Source organism: Haliaeetus albicilla, chromosome 8, assembly GCF_947461875.1.
Source record: "Haliaeetus albicilla chromosome 8, bHalAlb1.1, whole genome shotgun sequence".
Taxonomy (NCBI): Eukaryota; Metazoa; Chordata; class Aves; order Accipitriformes; family Accipitridae; genus Haliaeetus; species Haliaeetus albicilla.
In genome coordinates this window covers 42,515,830-42,535,423 of record NC_091490.1, presented here as the reverse complement: position 1 = coordinate 42,535,423, position 19,594 = coordinate 42,515,830, and the positions used below count along the sequence as shown (strand labels likewise).

Sequence of the window (19,594 nt, the reverse complement as noted above, 5' to 3'; positions counted from 1 at the left end):
ACCTGCTTCCCCAACATCATTAAAAAAAAATCTGGACAAACATTATTATTTTCATAGAGTACCTTCCTTCAGCAGCTCCTTTGAATGTCAATTACTCCAGACTGTCATCCCTTCTATCAGCTCTGTTTTACCATACTCTTCAACTGGCCCAAATGGTTTCATACTTTCCACTTTCTTTTCAAGAGGTTAACACTTTGTAACAAATTCTAGATTGCACTAATTGAGAGACACAACTCTCAAAGCCAGATCATAGATTGAAGAAAGAGTCTATCTACAAACCTGAAATGGCCCACACTCCTAATAACTCAAATTTCCTGGTAGCGTGAAGTCCCCAGATCAAGAAGATAACAGACTCCTACAAAAGTTTCATTCAGTATGAATAGGAGAACTTAAATTTCATCATATCCTCTACGGAACAAAGCCTATATTTTGCATATCCATCCTTATATTCCAGGAATGTGGCCCTACAATATTCACCAAGGGACTGTCTGATATTGCAGATAATTTTCCTCGTCATTTTTATTTGCTCATCCTACTTTTCCTGGCTATTACCTTACTCCACCTCCAGATGACCCAATACGCAAGTAAAAGGCTGAACCCGCCTTTATAATTAGACCGTCAAAAACATCAGACGGCTTCAAATTATGTATGGACAGAGAAGAGTGACTGCAAAGAGAATTGGCAGGAAATCCTATTTCAGAGGGAATTGTTCCTTCCGCAAGTGGAGTGACAGACATATAGCATTTTTATTACATAAAAAAAACACATGTGGAAAAAAATGCAAAATATGAAAATCATGTTTGGCAGATCTAGACTGAGGTCTAGGACGTGGCATTTCAGCATTTTTGTTGTCTGCATTCTTCAGCAAAGACACTCTCTGCATGAACATACTGCACCAAATCAAGAACTACGTTTTTACGGCAATAAAAGTAAGTATGTAAAAAAAACCTTATAAAAATGTGGGCTGAAGAGGTACAAAACCTCCAGAACAGGAACAGCACTTGGCTGCCATAAACAGCATAAGGCTAGACCCAAATTCCAAACTGACTACATAGTTCCCTCCCTTCCTACCCAAAATATAACATGAGTTGGCCTTAATTGAACTGACTTGCTTTTCACACCAACACAAGTAATTTAGAAAAAAGAACAGAAAACTTTCAGGAAACACATCCCGACCAATCTCAGTCTATGGTATATCCACCTACACATCTCTGCACTCAGACACAGATTCCTCAATATTGCAACTGTTTTTTCAAAGTGTGCAGCTGCCCACAAATCATTTCAGTTCCTCCCAACCAGTTTCATCCACAACCTTCACTCTAACATCTGTAAGAAGATCCTTTACTTTGTTGTCTTGAACATGTTATCACCAACTGAAAAAATTTCTGGGCTGGAGTTATAGCTGCAAGGATGATTCAGAGACTTGGATGTGTGCCTCAGAGATAATTACATGCTATAACTGAAAGTTAGTTTTGGAGTTAACTGGGATATCTGTGCTGATTAAAATAAAGAACTATCAAAGATGCATGACCAATATGAGATGTGGCAGGGATAACGTGAAGGAAGCGACCAGAGAGCAGGAAGGGGAAGGTCAGGGACTGGTGTGGAAGAGATAGGGGACAGCCGGGACCCCACTCCAACCCCAACCGCTGCCATCTCCCTTCCCACTCCCACAAGACCTTTCTGCGACATCTTTCAGCTTTCCCATGTGCGCGCTCTCAAACTTCTTGCCCATCTCCTAATTTTCTCCAAGAAGACTCAAAGCTTAGCAGGCTGGAAAAGCTTGCCAGCTTGGGACTTGTCTCTGTCAATTGACACACGCTCTGTAACATCAAAACAATCAATATTTACATATTCTGTAAGGATTTTTTCCGGTAGACAAAACAGCAAACAAAATAGCCTGACCCGCAGTCCCAGGGCAGCAGTGCTATCAGTTTAGGCAGCAACAACTTCCCATCCACAGATGGAAAACCAAAAAATAGCAAACAGGAGATTCTACACCAAATTTTATAAAAACAAACTAGGGATACAAATAACCTGCCTTAAAACAAACAACACAAAAACCAAACTTCCCCCAATAAAGTTACACTGAAATTGCTACATTTCACTCCAGCATTGGTCAAAAGACAAACAAAAATGAAAGAAGGGAATGCACTTAAAAACAGAGAGACAGGAGACTTCAGCACAACATTAGCTGCTGAAGACTCCCAGACAAACTGCAAAAATGCAGAGGGAAGATTTAATGACATTAATACCCTCAGTACTGGGAGTTGCTATGAGGCTCTTCAGGCTAAGGAAATCCAAAGTACAATTCACACAAGCTCTTCATAATCTTGACAAAACAAATACACATGCTAAGGATACACTATGGCTGGCATGAGAACAGAGAACACAGTGATTCCACCAGCAGGTTCACTAAAATGTCACTTAATCTCTACCATAGTTACTAGCGTGCATGTGTGCTGAGAGTCTAAAGACTACTCAAAAAAGTCTGAAAAATCTAAAAGACTACTCAAGCTGTTAAAATAACTTTAGAAGCATACAGGTAGGTGTCACAACGCACAATACAATACAGATAGCAGCTTGTCGAGAACACCAGCTACCAATAAACAAAAGTACAAATCTTACCATTCAAAACAAAGGTAAGCGTGGCTTGTTAAGTGATTTTGAAAACGCATATCAATTACAGCCAAAATACATAGAAGCATTGCTTCTCTAAATCTTCTACAAGGAACACAGAAAACCAGATGGGAGCATCTGTATATAATTACTTTTGAAACCATTTTCAAATTCAAATTTCAATCTCAAATTCAAGTCAAATGGACTTAGTAGCTTGGCTTCCTTAGGTAACTAAGCTAAGATAACGTGTGATACTGTCCGGGTATTCTCCAATAAATTTAGCTGAATTTGTATGAGAGGCTCAGGAGCTGAGATTTCTGCCCCAATGGTAAAATACTACATTCCTACAGGTTTCATGGAAATAGGCAGTCATATAAAGGAGAGAAACCATACATTCCAGCCTGCTGTAGCACAGCCCCAGAAAATTCACAGGAATGAGGGACATTATGAATGGTCTAGCCACAGAAAAAGTTTCAGTTAGATCTTTAACCTTATGAAATAGCAGAAAACATAAAGCACGAACGTGTAAGAAACCAGGTTTCAGTGCTGCTGATAATCATATACCAAAAGAGTTTACAAACTAAAATGCTTTATAACCTTATTTTTCATTTTAAAAAAGGAACACACATACATGTTTGCATCTTCTTGCCCATACCCTGTTATTCTGGCGACAAAAAATAACCACTTTCTTTAAAAGGAAGCTAGACGATTTTGGGGTGAGGAGTAGCAGAGGGGAAACCACATTAATTTCATTAGTTTATGCATACTGGTAGGAATTCCTTCTCAAATTTGGCACTTAGCGCTCAGAATTGCCCTTTAAAGCTTGGCAAGAAATTCTCTCCAGCCCGCAAGTTTCCTAATTTCGTCTTAGGACACACTGCTTCATTTGGATGCACTACCTCCAGAAAGACAGACAACTCTAAATGTGTCAGTTTTACCTCAATTCACTTTGCTCCCCGTCAGTCAGTTTTAACATAAATCAAAATAAATATATAATTAAAACTAAACTTAAGCTCAGTTCCGAGTTTGGAAAACACAAATCTGTATGAAATTAAAAGCGACCCTAACACAGTTTAAGAACTGGAGTTCAGGGATTGCAACAGCAGCTAGCTTTCTGAACATACCTTCTCCCCTGAACCAAAACCCCAGGCTCAAAGCCCAGTTATTTCACCCTCCCCAGGACTCCCGCTCTGGGCAATCCCTGTCCAGGTCCTCTCTCCTCCTTCTCCTTTTCCCTCAGGTCTGACTTGGCTTCCAGCTTCTTATTCTGTGCAAATGTTGCTCACTCATCCGCATATCTTACACCTTTTTATGGCAGGAAGGTTTCAGTAAAAACGTAATTGCACCTTTCTTGAGTTGGGTTTATTCCATAAAGACTTTTCCCCGCTGTTCTGTTTTTGCCTGCTGCAGCCTTTCAGTCAATCTGGACTTTTAATCCCCTACCCAAACCCCACCAGAGATACTAATGCCAGTTTAAATATTATACCAGATACCAGTTACACCCACAGTCCGTTAAACTTGTGAGTTCTAGGCAGTCCGTAATTTCCAGGGAAACCAAACACATTATTCAAGCAGGTGAAAGAACTTCTAGAACAGCCCCCGCCCAAAGGTCCTCTCTTCACCTGTCTAACATCAATTTTGAGCCTTACTTTTAGGAACCTGTGCTAAAAGGTAGCAATTAATAGGTACCTATTAACCCTCCAATAGATCTGACAGGTTAAAAACTGACCACAAAACCACAGTTGACATACGTGACTCTGCAGACTCACCTCTCTGACAGCGATCATGGGTCCAGCAGCGTTCAATGAAAATGCCATTTATCACAGTAGGCGGACAGTTGCTCTTCCCTTTCACAGTTCCCGGACACACATCTCCACACTCTTCTTTGTCGTCCTTGTTGGCCACGATGTAATTATCTTCTACAGAATCCAAAATCCTTGACCAGTCAATCGTGGACAAGTAACATAATTCGTTGTTCTTCTCAATCCGCACAGCGCCTCGAGTAATGTTCATCAGGTTATAGAGGCCAATCTCTTTTAGGTGAACCATTTCAAAAATGACTAGCGCGTAGTTAAAAAACAGATGAGTTCCTCGAATCACAGTGAGGTTGGGGAAAAGTCCCTTTAAACTCTCCAGGCCATACACGCGAAAAAGAAGCAAGTAGTCTGTAATCATAGTCAGTTTAGGAAAGCTGAGCTCACGGAAATCTTCGGGCTTGGTTTTAAACATCAGCAATATTTGCAAGTGGCCCTCAATCACAGTGCAGTTCTCAAGCATGTTCAGCCGGGTCAGATTGTTGCGAATGTCCATGCTTCTGCAAACTGGAAAGCAAAGAACAATGTTGTTTATTTATTTAAGAAATGGTAATTGTTTCAGTTTTCTAAATACAGTTTTGTCCAACTGCACCATAATATATAGCTACACTCAGAATTCACGACTAGGTCATTTTCAATAAAGCATGCTTCAAGTGTTAAGAAATATACTGGGGGGAACATTCCCTGTTATATGATTACAAAATAAGACTGAAAGAGTATTTCATAATTTTTTCTGCCATCTTGAGTTTCTGGATATTACCTCTATCACGACTGCAGTTGTAACACCAGTCCTTAGACGTCATTCAGCGTTTACAGAAGTAAGAGATGTCTATGCAACAGAATCTGTTTTCTTTAGATAGTTGCCAGTGACACACCTACCTCATCTCAGATTGTGCAATTAATACCAGTGGATTAGAGGAAGTAATTTAGAATGGTTGCAGGGAGGGGAAGATAGGAAAAGAATAATAGCTAGGAAATGGTAGTGCTTCGGAAGAGAGCAGAAAAACCTGGAAATACACACATGCAAGAGCACAGCCGACACTCTTGCCTAGACTTTTTTGACAGGAGTAATTTACTACACTAGTAATTTTTGTTCTAAGCTTTCTTTTCAGATTAGGTGTTTAGGCTTTTTTGTTATTATTTTCTCAAGGTTGCAAATCTCTGTCTTGACTATCTGGACAGTTTATTTAGTAGAACCGGTAACCCAAAGAACTGGCAAAGCGAACAATAACATGAAGCATAAATTAGAAGGTAAGCAGAACAATATGAATCAAGGCACCAACAAAAGGAAAAAATGGAAAGCGAAGAGTTTGAATAGGGAAATATTTTCTTTTAACTCTAAGCACAGGTAAGAAATCAAGAAGGAAATTTAGAGCACCATGCCTGCATAGCACAACAGAAGTCCCTCAGATGACCCTTTCAAAACCAAACTTCATAAAAATATACACCCAGACCTCAATGTTCAAGGGAGAAGCCCGTGGAAAGGCAAGCCTGCTTGGCAATACAATGGTGCTAAACTATCGTCTACCTGTCCTGTCCAGGTGGATTCTTTTTTAATTTTTTTTTTTTTTTTTTTTTTTTAAGACTGCATCCACTTTAGGGATTCTCTTCTGTCTATTGCTGAGACAATCTCCCCACCAAGAATTAAAAGCACAAGATCTTTACTCTTTTTGTCACTGTATGTAAAGCTTTACCAACTATAAAATTACCACATCACAGCTTCAAGAAATCACCCAGCAACAATCAGGCCTTATGAAATTGATGTAGAGACAGATGTTTAATAGTTACAATTGTCTGACTCCTCATGGTTTTACACAGACCACTGCTGTGTGGGTTAAAAATAAATTCTATGCAAACGTCTTAATGATTATTCAAAAATTTGCTCCACTGCAATAAAAAAAATAAATTTGGCAACACTAATATAGGATTTGAAGCAATGTTATTGCCCAATGGGATTTTTTGGCACTATATCCAAGCCGTTTCATAAATTGCTTTCTGGAAGAACAAGCTAATGCACACAGTGCCTCAAAGATCAAGGATGTACTTTTTAGAAGTGGGAAAGGAAATGTGAAGACCAACTAGCAGCAACCTCTTTGCCCCATGAAAAACTGCAGCCAAAGTGGAAGTAAGCCAGAAAGCTGCCTTGCTGCACATCCCAACTGTGGGCTACAAGAACTGGGAGAGCAACAGATTCAGTTTCAGTACTCTAAATATTTATTTAATTAAGACAGGTATTTCCAAGGAAGCAAGTGTGTGACAGGCCAGGCCAGTGGTTTCTTCATGAAAGGAGAAACAACAGGACAAATAAAACTCAAACACTGAAACTCAACATACAAGTCACCAGTGCAGCTAAAGCTATCTGATAAATGCAGAATCCAGCATCCTGGTTCTTATTCACTGCTTCCTGAGCACAATCAGGCAAAATACAGCATGCTGAGGTGGTACCCATGACCAATTGCTGTATCACAGTATAAAGTACTACCTAGAATAATCTGAATGAATACAACTGACCTTAAGGAACGGTCAAAAAATACAGCTCAACTCTACAGACTAAAAACTACTTTCAAGAGTAAAAGCTGTAGGCTTTTATTGTGGCTCAAGGCCACAAAATGCATCTATAGACTAAGCATAATTACCCGAGCCTTTCATCATTTCAATTAGAATTAGGAAAGTCACTAGAAACTGGCCACAAGCTGGCCCCCAGACAACCCCCTGATCCACACAGCTATCCCTGCTCCGAGAGCGCTGCTAAAAAGAGAGAAGCGAAGCTTGGGAATAAACAGCAAAGCATTATGAAGTGTTAAATAATCATATAAATCTACCAGAGCTGGAAGTATACATCCACAATCAGGCAGTTGTTTGCATTTTAGAAACATTTTTGTATTTTTCACCAGCTCTCATACAGAATGCATTATTTGTAATTAGTGCTGCCAGCACAGACCAGACAGGAGATTCCACACATCCTGGCAAACCAGGATGTGACCCGAGTTACAAACTCTGCTGCTTTCAAAGCTGAGCAATAGCAATGTAATAAACTGGCACATTGTCTGCTGTGCTTAAGGGGTTCCAATAGTGGGGGCTTCTGCACAAGTCCCTTTAACTGAAGGCAGTATCAGATGCCGACGTTAGCCTGGTATAGAAACTTAGGAGGAATTTAAAACAAATTAGAGGTTTGTTTCTGAAATAAACAACTGAATAAAAGGCTAATATAATTGTAAATGTACAAAGATTAAAACGGTTTATACAGATTTTTCCACAGTTAGAGAAAATTACACTTAAGAATTATTTTTCATGTTCTACTTCAGTTTACTTTTTAAGTGATAAATGCCACCACGGTATCTGAGCTCCTTTTTTTTTTTTTTACCACCTCAGGGATCAAGGAGAATAATAAGAATATCTGAAACAAAATATGGGTTTTTTTGTTGGGAAGGTTCTCGATCTTTTCATGCTTTTGAATTCTGTTCAACAATTTGTATATTCTCTTCAGTAGGTGCTTAAGTCACCCCATAAATTTGTTACCAAGACAACAAGAAGCAGTTTTAAGCAAAGTAATAAGTGTTTTTCCACATCTTCTATCGATACTATTTCTTCTGCAGGGACAGAGGAATTAATCAACAATTCAGTATGAAGGCTAGGCAGGTTTGATCCCAGAAGGAGACCAAAGTTGAGCAGTCAATTGTAATACAGACAACCTGGTTTTAAAAAACCACATAAATCAGCTTTCAGGAAAATAAAAATCTCAGACTGATTCTCCAGTAGGAGGCCCAAAGCTATTCCTGTTCAAACTACTGGCAAAATCTCTACTAAACATAAATTCCTAAATTTCAGCAGAAACAGGCTCCATGTCCAGCAGCACAGCACTGCAACTGCCAGAAACACTCCTCCATCCCTAGTTACCAAGCTATTCAAAGTAACTTAAAAAAAAAAAACAAAAAAACCCAAACAACATCATTATAGACAAGTTTCATCAGACCCCCAAGAAAAAAGTTGCAAGGCATGCTTTTTAAAAACAAACAAACAAACAAATCCCAAGATGCCAAAGCCTCTTGAACAAACTAGTTTGGTAACAACCTTAAAGTACTGAATGAAGAAACTAGATCTGATGTCAGAGGTTAGTTTTCAAGATAGAGTCTAACCAGGGGAATAGCTGGAACTTAAGTCTTGTTTATAGTAAACCATGTGGATACCAAACCTGAATGATTCACTGCTTCAGAGCTTTGGCCCTTTAACAATCAAGACCAGAATAATATAGCATTGTACAGAAAGATCACAAACCATTTAAGATAACTATTAGTTAATTATGCATTTTTATAGTGTTTGCTGCCTACCTGAATAAAAAAAATATTTAAGAAAAATTACACTCACATTGGTCAAGTCAAAAGCTTTGCAACTCCGTATAAGGCTGACTTTTAGAAGTGGTATTAGGAAACTGGAAAAAGGACTTTAGGGTCTTTCTTAGGATAACTGCTGAGACAGGATAATACCCTGTGAAGTGACAGGCGTCTAGAAGGGACTCTAAGACAGCTTCTAGCCTACCATAGCAACAGTTCAATAAACTTAAAAATAACTAATTGTGAAATATTGATTTTTAAACTTCAGTTGTCCACCTCAGTCATTTAGATCTGAGCAATGAAGCCAACTGAGATACGGACTCAAAAGTAAGCCTGTCCATAAACCTCCAGCCCCCTCTGGTAACATCTCAGATGCCTGTTATCTTTCACTACTCAAGACAGTGCTGCCGAACTGAGGGCAAATCTCTCACCAAGGTTGCTTTCATTAATGCCAAAAGCATATATAATCTCACAGTCTGGCCTGTAAAGCCTGGTTTGCTGTATCATTATGCTCTCATCATTCAGTTCAAAACAGAAAATACGACTCATACTGTTGTGTTTCCCATGCAAAGATAAAAGGCAGCGCAGCGACAGCATCGCAGGACCATGGGAGATCACTCCGGGTAACGGACAGAAGTCAACGCTAACAGACCTTAAGATCCTCATTACTTCAAAGGCAGCAGGAACAGGTTTTACACGTTACCAATATCAACGTAATTTATATTCTGCAAGACAGTCACCCCAAAATTGACCTCCAGAAAGCTTACAGGTTTTACAGACTATTCAGAGAGACGGTGTGCTACCTCTCTTTAAAATAGCACAAGGGCACACTGGGATAGCCGACAGATGCAGTTGTTGCCCAGTTTTGATACAGCCCTGCCCTGCTGCACTTACTCTTTCTACTTTATACTCTTGGGAAAAAAATCTCATTCTACACCGAGTCTCTCAACATCAAAAATGAACACAGGGTTGAGGTGGAACAAGGGACCAGTTTCTTAATGAGCTTACGAGCACAAAAATATTTGCATGAGCCAGAAATAACAATTAAGAAGCAATTTATTTTAAAAGGCTATTACTATAGAAATACAAAGTGAAATTTGTCCCATCTGATGATTTAGGTAGAGAGATCCCAGCTAGATTTCTAACTCCCACCATCAGCAGCAGGCAATGGAGCACACATGCAGTGTCCAAATTTAGATGAAGAGTTTAGAAGGGGAGGAAGCGTATTCTAAACTCTAGTGACTGTATCGATTAGTTTTCTACTTATCACAAAAGGAGCTCAAAGCAAGTTGCTCAGTCGGTAGATGCAACCAACTAAAAACTGGGTGAGGTAAATCCCACCCTAAATACCACAGCTAATGAATTGACGTGCATGAGTCATGTGTGAGATTTATTTCAAGAAGTTGCATTATGTTTACACAGTGATAAAAAAACATACAAACCTGTTTTTCTTCACAAAACAAGATATATGTATCTTCATTTTATGTGCAGGTCAGCTCTCCTTTCCTTAACCCTTGCTTCTACTCCTCTCAGTTACTTCTGAACTCACGAACTAACTTCAGTCACATGTAAAAGAGGAAGGAGAGTTCTCACACATCATATTCCTAAAAGACTTATGAAAACTGAGGATGGGTTAAGGAGGAAAAACTCAACATCTCCATCCAAAGGATGCTTTAAGCGTGAACTCAAACCATCCGCCCAGTTTGCCTACTGAGCCACCTACACACATACCATATGCTGCTTTCCCCCAGCCTCTTACCAGATATTGTCTAAAAGAAGTAAAGGGAAGAGAAAGATACGGGGCACAAAAAACCCTAGGTATGGCTGGGCTCAGAGATGGGAAGAATATTGTCACTGGAGAGTAGCATTATCATAGGGCATGTTTGCAGAGAATGCAGGACACAAATCTCCAAGAAAGCAGACTTCATTAGTTCCGTTGCTCAGGGAACAACTTGTTTGCTTATGCAACTATTGTACGTGCATTTACCCTTCGAGCCACACTGATGCAGGCCTTTGCGTTAGTTGTTGTTTTCCATCTGCACTGTAGCGCTGTGTGATCTAATCATTCTCAGAAAATGGAGTCAAACATCAAAGTGGCTGAAAACCTTTTGAATTAGGGACCTTATCATCCGAATTGTCTGCAAAATATTTTACAAAGTATTTGCACTGCATGAAAAATATAAAAATAATCCACCCCAGACTTGGCTGTGACATCTTGTGCATCGCTGCTGTTTCTCACTCCATAAATTGTAGAGCATATTATCCTACCACGTAGTAATACAGCAAAGATTGGAGAGTTAAGATTATAAACACACTTGCAACCCAAAAAGCAGAATGTTATTTAAATAAATAAGAAGCTTTACTGTAGTACTTATAATAATGTTTTTAAATTAGGAACTGCTGGACCAAAGTTGTATACGTATTTATTATTAGTGCTATATGTCAACTACCTTTTCCATTTCTCTATTGCTCACGGGCAGGTTTGTACACGCTTGCCAGCTGGAACTTAACCCTCCCAAGTTAAAACTGTACCACTGGTCTCTTCCAAGGCTTCTAATGTAAAAACACGCGAGGAAGGAACTGGGGTATTTTTGACATATACCTCTTGACCGATTGCTGGAAAAAAGAGGCTGTCTTAAGGGTACATCCTGATTTATTCCCTGAATACCAGACACATCTCAAAAATGCCCGTCATTGCACTGTCTGCACTTGAACCAGTTATCTCGCTATTGCCTTTTCCGATGGGAAAGCTAACAGGTAGACAATGGGACTGCCTATGGGACAGACAATTTACGCACCCAGTTAGCTCTCTTTAAACAAATACTTTCCCTTTATTAAAAAACAGCTGTAAACACCACCCCACATTAAAACCTCTAACTAGAAGAATTTCCTAGGCAAGTTTAACATAACCCACCAAAACAGCTCGTAAGGCTTAAAATCGCATCAGCCGTGGATTTCACAAGTTTGCGACCTCCAACACAAGATCTCTCTATCCCTACCTTGTGTTTTACAAGACCCCGTTTAAACACAGAGCCCCACCTCCGAGCTTCATCCCCCTTTAATACCTGTGGATTTGAAAGACTACCTAAAAGAATTCCTGTGGTTAAAGGCAAAACCTCCCAACTCTGCGTCTCGCCACAGCGAAAACCCTTCTGAAACCAGAGCCGGTTCTGAAACCGGCCGAGGAGAGAGCAGTGTCAGGGCACGGCGGCTCAGACCCTTCCCAGCAGCGGGGCCGGGGAAGGGACCGTGTCCTCCCTCGCACCTGACCCACGCAGAGCCCCGGGGCACGGCTATACCCTCCCCGGTCCCACGCCTTAAAACCCGGTCGAGCGAGAGCCCCGGAGGGTCAGGACGCGCCGGTGAGTAAATCCCCAGGCGAACCGGGGAGTGAGGGGGGGTTACAGCCCTGCCCCGTACCGACCGACCGTCCCAGCTCCAATCTCGGCCCGGTTTGGGGGCCGAAAACACCGAAGCCAGGGATGAAGGTGACCCCAGCCGTTCCCCGCGGGAGAGCTACCGGGCCCCGGTTCCTCCGAACCGCAGGGCCCCGGGCCGAGCCACCCCAGCCGCCGGCCTCGGCGGCGCGGCCTGGAGCGGCGGTCGGTCGGTCGCCCCGAGCAGGTACAAAGGGTAAACGCGGCGGGGCCGAGCCGCTCCGCGCCGCCCGCCTCGCCCCCCTCACAGCCCGGGGGCCGCGGCCCGCCGCCTCCTCCGCCTCCTCCTCCACAGCCCGGGCCCCGCCACCTGCGCCAGCTCCCCCGCCGCCCGCCTAGGCCGCGCCCCCGGTCCCTACTCACTCTCCCCGCGGCTCCGACCGCACCAGGCCACCAGCACCACGGCCACGGCCAGCGCCGTCACCGCCGCCACCGTTCTCGGTCCCATGCCCGCGTCCTCTGGTAAAACCGCCGACGGTTCAAGGCGCGTCCCCGGTTCAGGGGGGCGAATCAGAGGCCGCGGGGCGGGCGCGGGGGCCGGGCCCGGTTTCGCATCGTCGGTAAGAGACCCGGCTGAGGTTCCCGCGGGGTCTCCTTTATACAGCCCGGCCCCTCCCTGCCCCTTCGGTGTCGGCCCCGGCTCCGGCAGCCCCTTCCAGCGCAGGCCGGGGCTGCCTGCCTGCCTCTCTGGCCAGTAAACAAGGGGCTGCCCCCGTCAGCTGGGAGCGGAGCGGGGCGGCGGCAAGAGGCGGCGCGGAGCCGGGCAGGGGACGGGACGGGCCGCGCCGGGGGGGAGGAGCGGTAGCGGCGGCATCCACCTGCCGGGGACGGCCCCGCTGGAGGCGGCTCCGGGCCCGGGGAGGGCAGCGCCCGGCGGTGGTGGTGGTGGTGAGGGGAGGCCGGAGGGGCCGCCCGCCCCGCCGGGAAAGCGGCCGGGGTGGTTTCTTGGGAGGTTTGGGCTGGTGTAAAAGCGGCTGAGGGCGGAGATGCGGGGGGGGGGAAGCTGCCCGAGGGAGCGGTTTTGGCGTCGGTAGCTTTGAGCGAGTAAGAGGGCGAAGGTGAGCTGCTCCCGGGGGTGGCTGTCCCCGATGGGCGAAAGCCCAGCGTGAGAGCCGGGCTTCTTCCCGACCTGTGACCGCTCCACTCCTCCTCGCGGTAAAGCACTTTTGGCAGAAAGAGGAATTGCCCCAGAGACTCCCTTTACGGGTCTTTCTTACTAAACGCTACCGTTTTCATTTCAGTATCAGAAAGCCCAGTCCATATGGCCGTTTCAAAGTCCCGGCTGCCGTTTTCCGGAGGGATTCAGCATTTGATGCCACCTTCTCCTTTTTTAATCATCTCTGCCTTGGAGTCGCATTAAGCCACAGCAGCACGGCTCCTGGCAACTTCCAGCAATCGTATCTGGCACTTGCTTTCACCCATTTCTGCAAGATACCGAGTTATAAACTGCTGGAATAAAGCTTTTTTAATTAAAAAATACTTGGTAAATAGATGCTCTTCTTTCATGTCTTTCCACCACCATCTTCAGCTTACAACAGACCTCGCTTTTGTATTACATTTCTTGCTCAATGGGCCGCTAGACCAGCCAGTGGTTACCAGCAGGGCGCTTAGCATTGGCTCCTTTTTCTAGACACTGAATTGCATTAAGAGAGTTTGCACTATTTTAAATGCTTTGTGTTTCTCTTCCATTTAAAGAATTGCTGCAGTTGTCACAGGGATATTACATACTTGTGAACGGGAGGAGGACTGGTCTATGAAATCACATCTATTTTGGTGTGGTTCACTCTTTGACGTTCCTTGGGGTTTCCCAGTTGGATGGGGTAAGGTTGAAGGCCTGATTGGACTAAATCACTTGAGTGCAAGTAGTATTAGCTGTGACGATACCTGTGTAACAGTCTACACTTAGCATTTGCAAACTATTTAAATGCTTAGATGAAAGGCCCTGCTTAAACGAGGATGCTTTCTCTGTCATCATTATATATAGCACAAGAAGATGTGTGTCTGCACAGCTCATTAGCTGTTGATTCAGCCTGTTGGTGCGTCAGAACTGCCGTCAGGGGAACAAATTTCCCCCATTTTTCTGTTCTTGCTGCCATTTTCTCAAACGTACACTACTACATAGAACTCACAAGTGCAGAAGAGACTCAGAACCTAACTCGTGTCAGAATACTTCAGGAAGTAAAGGCAGTTAAGGAAAGGAAATAAACAACAAAACTATGTGTTCTCTGCTTGCAAATTAACCTGCTTTATGACTATAGACTTTGCATAACAGAGCCAAACATCATCTAGACAGCTTGGGCTATGTGGAATTTATAATGTGACTGTAATAGCAACCTACTTTTGCTTACTCGCTTATGTTCTCATTGCCTTTCATGTAATAATGATATCAGCTTACAGATTGGCACAGGAGGATTAAAGGCTACAGATTTATTATCTTTCCCTAAAATACTATTTTTAGTTTCTAATTACTGATTAAGAACATCAGGGTGCAATCTTTCCAGCATCTTTCCCATACACTCACTGCATCAGGGTGCAATCTTTCCAGCATCTTTCCCATACGCTCACTGCTACATATTCATCACGCTATAGTACACTAGGTTTGCCATCAGATAAACTAACAGTAGCAATGTGGGCACTAAGAAACTAAGCCAGTGCCTGCTTACTGTTTTTTTTTGTTTGGTTGGTTTTTTCCTAATAGCTGCACTGCAGGCTCTTCTCTAATTTCTGATTCAAGAAACTACTAAAAATCACTAGTTTGATATACTGAGGACTCCTTTCTTTGACAACATCCACATTTTTTTCTCCCCTCCACAGGTGTTTTATGGTTTAGTTGAAATAACTTATAACTAAATGGTGGTAAATGTCTGCTATGAACTGTGACACTTACAAACTACTGAGGTTCATTTCTGAACCCTCCTAAGAAAATAAATAGAGAGAGACTTGAAATAGAGTTGTCTACCTATTTGACCCCACAGATACTATTTTTTTTTTTTTGGTCCGTTCCTTACTTAAATAAGTCTCCTAAGTATCAACTGCCAGGGAAAGGAAGGAAAATGGGTATGGAACTTTGAAATAATATTCTGTTTTCTGACGTTTATAATTTTTTCTCTTTGATGCAGAAAATTATCTATAATTACATACCTGAACAGCGTACATTTGCTGAAGGATATTCTTCATGGGACAAAATTATTGAAAATGTACAAAAAGTATCAGCCAGGTTATTATTTGTGTCTAGAGAATCCTAAATGCATTTGGAAGGCAGGGATCTTTTCCTTTTGAAACTATTTAGAAAATTAGCATGACAAAATTTTTATTGTACTTTCAGAGCCGGAACCCAAATGGTGATCCCCCACTGTGGTGTTTTCATGAAAATACCCTTCAGCTTTTGTCATCTTCGGCATTTCAGCTGAGGTAACACACAACAGAAGTGCTATATACTATACAGTATGAAAGCAGTACATCACAAGATAATGCAGTAAATTTACAGGCCCCATCAAAAGCCTTGTTCCTTTTGAAATCCCAAAAAAGAGCCATCCCATAGATTCACCTTTGCTCTGCAGTCACTTCACAGCTGTCAAGAATCACAGGACAGACTAAAAGGGTACAAAAGAGCCAGAAAAAGAGCAATGTAAAGCTGTATGTCTAGTGCCTCCTTATAAAAGGTGCACAATGTCTGTAGGGTCAGTGCCCTCCAAACAACGGCATTCACTGTTTAAAAAAATAAAAAATGCAAGCCCTTATTCTTTGCTCATCAATGTAAATATACAGAAACACAAAGGTTAAAATAGTCTAGGGCTATGGGCACGTTGCTATCATGCCCAAAGTTGTTTCAGGTTATGTTCCTTTTACATGGCACACCTGGCATGTCTTCGAGTCCTGAAGAAGGACTTTGACATATACTGTCACCAAAAAAAAAAGTTTTGGGGCCCAAACCTCACACTAGTTTTTTGCATTCTGTGTGCACTGGTCTGCTGTAGCCCACAAGGGCTGAGGAAAAAAAAAATTATAAAAAACCCTTTCTTGAGCTGTGTCCCAAGCTTCCTTTTCTGGGAGACTGGAAACATGGAGTCACACCACTCTGCCCTACAAATGCCTCCACGTGAAACCAACCTAGGTGTACCGACTTCCTAATCAGATCCCAGCTCCTCCAGATCAATGCTGCTAGTGAAGTCCTTGGAAGCCCATCCCTGGCAGCAACATCCCTAGAGGAGGAACCACCTTTGCACGAACGAGTACAGAAGATGACTTTGTCAACTAGCTTGACATTACTCCCTACCTTCTGAAAGGGCTGAAACTGCCAGCTGTATCGTCATTTTCATTTAGCTTTCCCCTGCTCAAGTTAACAAAGCTAAGACAGACTGAGCTGTTTAGGCACCTAGAATACAGTTCTTCAAAGTCTCATCTCCAGGGCCTGCTGTCTGCAGCAGTGCGGGTACCCTAAATGCATCCGTGTTTGCACGCTACCCTTGGAGCAGTCACATCCTTGTATTGACACAACTGCATGTGGAGAGAGAACACAGCTTGGCTTCCCAATCACCCAGATACTGCGCTTGCTGAAAGCTTTGTGTCTTGAAAATGAAATGTATATACACTGGAAGCAAACGCACATGTGGGTGGGTGGCGTTTGGGTTGGTTTTTTTTAGCCATACAAAAGTAAAGTTCCATACTAATTAATCAGTCCAGGAATATTCAAGGAACACAAAGCTTTGCGTCCAAAAGGAGCTTTAGAGCAGTTGACTCACCAAGAAGGTACATCGGTACTAATTCTCTTTTAAGAATGAAACAGCTGAAAACCAGTTCAGTGAGCCAAAGCTACACAGCAAGCCAGAAGGCCGAGCTGAAAGTCAGAATTCTCACTTTCTGCCTCATCCACCGTTCAGTACGGCCTTTTCTTAACAACAGGCTGCAACTGCCTGGGTGAATTGTTACCCCGTTGCTCAGGTCACTCTATTTTTATTGATTTGTCAAACATACTTTCCTGCTCACAAGTTTCTCACCATGCAGTATGCACATTATTCAGCCTCCTGTCCTTTGAAGATGCAGAAGAGTTGCTGTTGAAGCCAACAATAGCTAAGTCTCTGCATCATTGACAGGATGTTGCTGTAAAGGTTACAGAATTGACTTCTCAGTGACTAAACCTAAAGCTGAGAGTACAGGAGAGCTGACCTTGGAAAATTTATCTCATCCTGTTTGGAGTCACACAGAACCATTTGCCAAATCTCTTAATGTAAAATATTTCACGTCATGGATTGACAAAGTTCCTTTCTTACCCTTCCTTCCGTCCACACCAAATCCGATAAGTGACTGCTCTCTTCTCGATGGGAGAAAGCTCAGAGGATGAAGATCCGGTCACTTTACGTGCTAAGGACAGAAGTCCCAGTTTTTTACTGTTGAAACAGGAAACACTGTCAGATCCTTCTGGAGAATTCTATTGTTACATTAGCAAATACAACCTTTGCGCCCAAGGTGAAAATGGCAGAGGGCATCTCTCTGCCACATGCAGTTCAAAGAAACTAGAGATGAAGGATGCAAAGGAAATCACAGCTCTCCATGGCCTACTGCAGCGCTGCCTCGTTTTATCTTTTTTTGTCTGGTTTCTGGTTTTGTTCAGTTTGAATTTTGGATGTCACAGAAGCAGATGCAATATTGGATTTACTGTCCATTCCTTGTCAAAATTTTTTTGTTTTAATTCAGCATCAAACTTTTCAATTTGAAAGAACCTAGATTTTTCTTGATTGCTACAAGAACCACACACGACAGTCAGCGTTCCCAACCTGTGTCTACCATGCAGGACCCAGCTGCGAAACAGCCAGGCAGATCTATATCTGGCCTTCGGTCCCCTCCAGCCTCCTCATCCACCATTCTTTCCTACAGCTTCTCGCAGCCAACCCCACGTCTAGTTTGCACAACCTACTCTGCTGCTGCCAGGCATGCTGTTCTGTATCAGCAGCCACGTGCAAGTTAGCGGCTGCGGCAGCGTCACTCTCTAATACATAGTATGGGCATGCCGTGCTCCAGGCAACCAACTGGCTACACCAGTTCTAATCTACAGCTCACCACCCCTACTCCCCTCCCCCTTTCTTTGTCTCTTTTTTCTTTCTTTACACCAAGGCACAGTTTTTGCTGAGCCAGAGTCAAATTTGGAGGGAGAGCCCTCTGAGCAGCATAGGGGAGCTCAGCAAGCCATAACTGTATTCTCCACACTGCTTTATCTCACGTTTTGCATTCTGGGCAACACAGAACTTCTAGTTCTCGTTTTGATAACCAGTTTGTTCTGTAGCTAGGAGACACGCCCTTTCTTTGTAAATGTTACAAATCAGGCATATCTGATCCATTATTCACTAACTGCTGCTGCTTCCCACTTCCATCTCCTATTAGGAGGTAGTGCTCATGCCAGAAATGTCACAGCAGTGTCATGTGACAGGTGGTATTGATTTAGCTAAGTCGGGTTTTAATGTCACTCTTGTTTAGTGGGAACGCACAGGGAGTGCACAGCAAGCCTCAGCAATGTGGCAGATCAGGACAAGAGCTACCACCCACCCCTGCACTGGGCTATAGGACTCCGGAATGGCATCAGCACTCTGCTGTAGGCCAAGAAATTTAATTATTATTTTCTGCTCCTATCTGCTATATTATCATGGTTAAAATTTTTTTCATGCTTGTGACTATCAATCATAAGACTTTGATTCTGAGGTTTCATGTCAGGTTTACAGCAGAGACAATGAGAATGGAGGTGACTTCCCCGGTATCACATGGTGAACAGTCAGGAGCAGAACCCTGGTCTGTCCCCTTCCATCATTTTCACCCTTTTACAAGATACCCGCTTTTGGCAGAATAGCTGCCAGTCTTGAAAACCTGCTCACAGCCTATAAAGTCTGATACACAGAGGCTTTGCAAAGTAAAGCCCAGGGAACATATGTCCAAAACAAGATGAGATTACCCAGCCACAGGAGCCACTGTTATACAGCGATCTGCTCCTGCCATTCATGCATCGTTACTGACAGCCTATGTACTGTAAACAATCCTTCCAAAACATCAAAGCTAGCTGTGACTGAGGACATCACTTAAACATTAAGCATTACAATACAAGGAGTCTCTGTCACCAAGGATGTTTGCCAGAAAAGCTTAGACTGACCCATAGTTACTGTTGCTGCCAGGCTTGGAAACGGTGCATTCACCGGCCTGACGTGACCCAAGCCTCCAAAAGATTTTTTTTTTTCTTTGCTTGCTTGCTGTCTAAAAGTAGGTAGTCTGCCAAGAAGCCAACCAAGGCCCAGCCCTATGCCTGATAAACATCTCTCCATCTGGATTTCCCAAGCTTTTGGGAAAGTTAAGCAACTCTCACAGAAAGCTATTTCTACATTTGACACTATTCTGTATTGAGAAGCACATC

General features: G+C 43.0%; 1 protein-coding gene across 2 annotated transcripts in view; it reads right to left on the bottom strand.

Annotated features, from left to right (window-relative positions):
- INSR (insulin receptor) overlaps nt 1–19,363 on the bottom strand; it is a 62,852-nt gene extending 43,489 nt beyond the window's left edge. Inside the window, exons 1-2 of one of the 2 annotated variants that reach the window (XM_069790358.1) lie at nt 17,472–19,363; nt 4,389–4,940 (exon numbers count right to left, since the gene is read on the bottom strand). In XM_069790358.1, the coding sequence (XP_069646459.1) occupies nt 4,389–4,929 (541 nt within the window). In that variant the 5' untranslated portion in view covers nt 4,930–4,940; nt 17,472–19,363. Of the gene's footprint in view, nt 1–4,388; nt 4,941–12,564; nt 12,902–17,471 lie in introns of those variants that run through there. The other variant, XM_069790357.1, reaches the window with a different exon arrangement.
- Between the last annotated feature and the right edge of the window lie 231 nt (nt 19,364–19,594).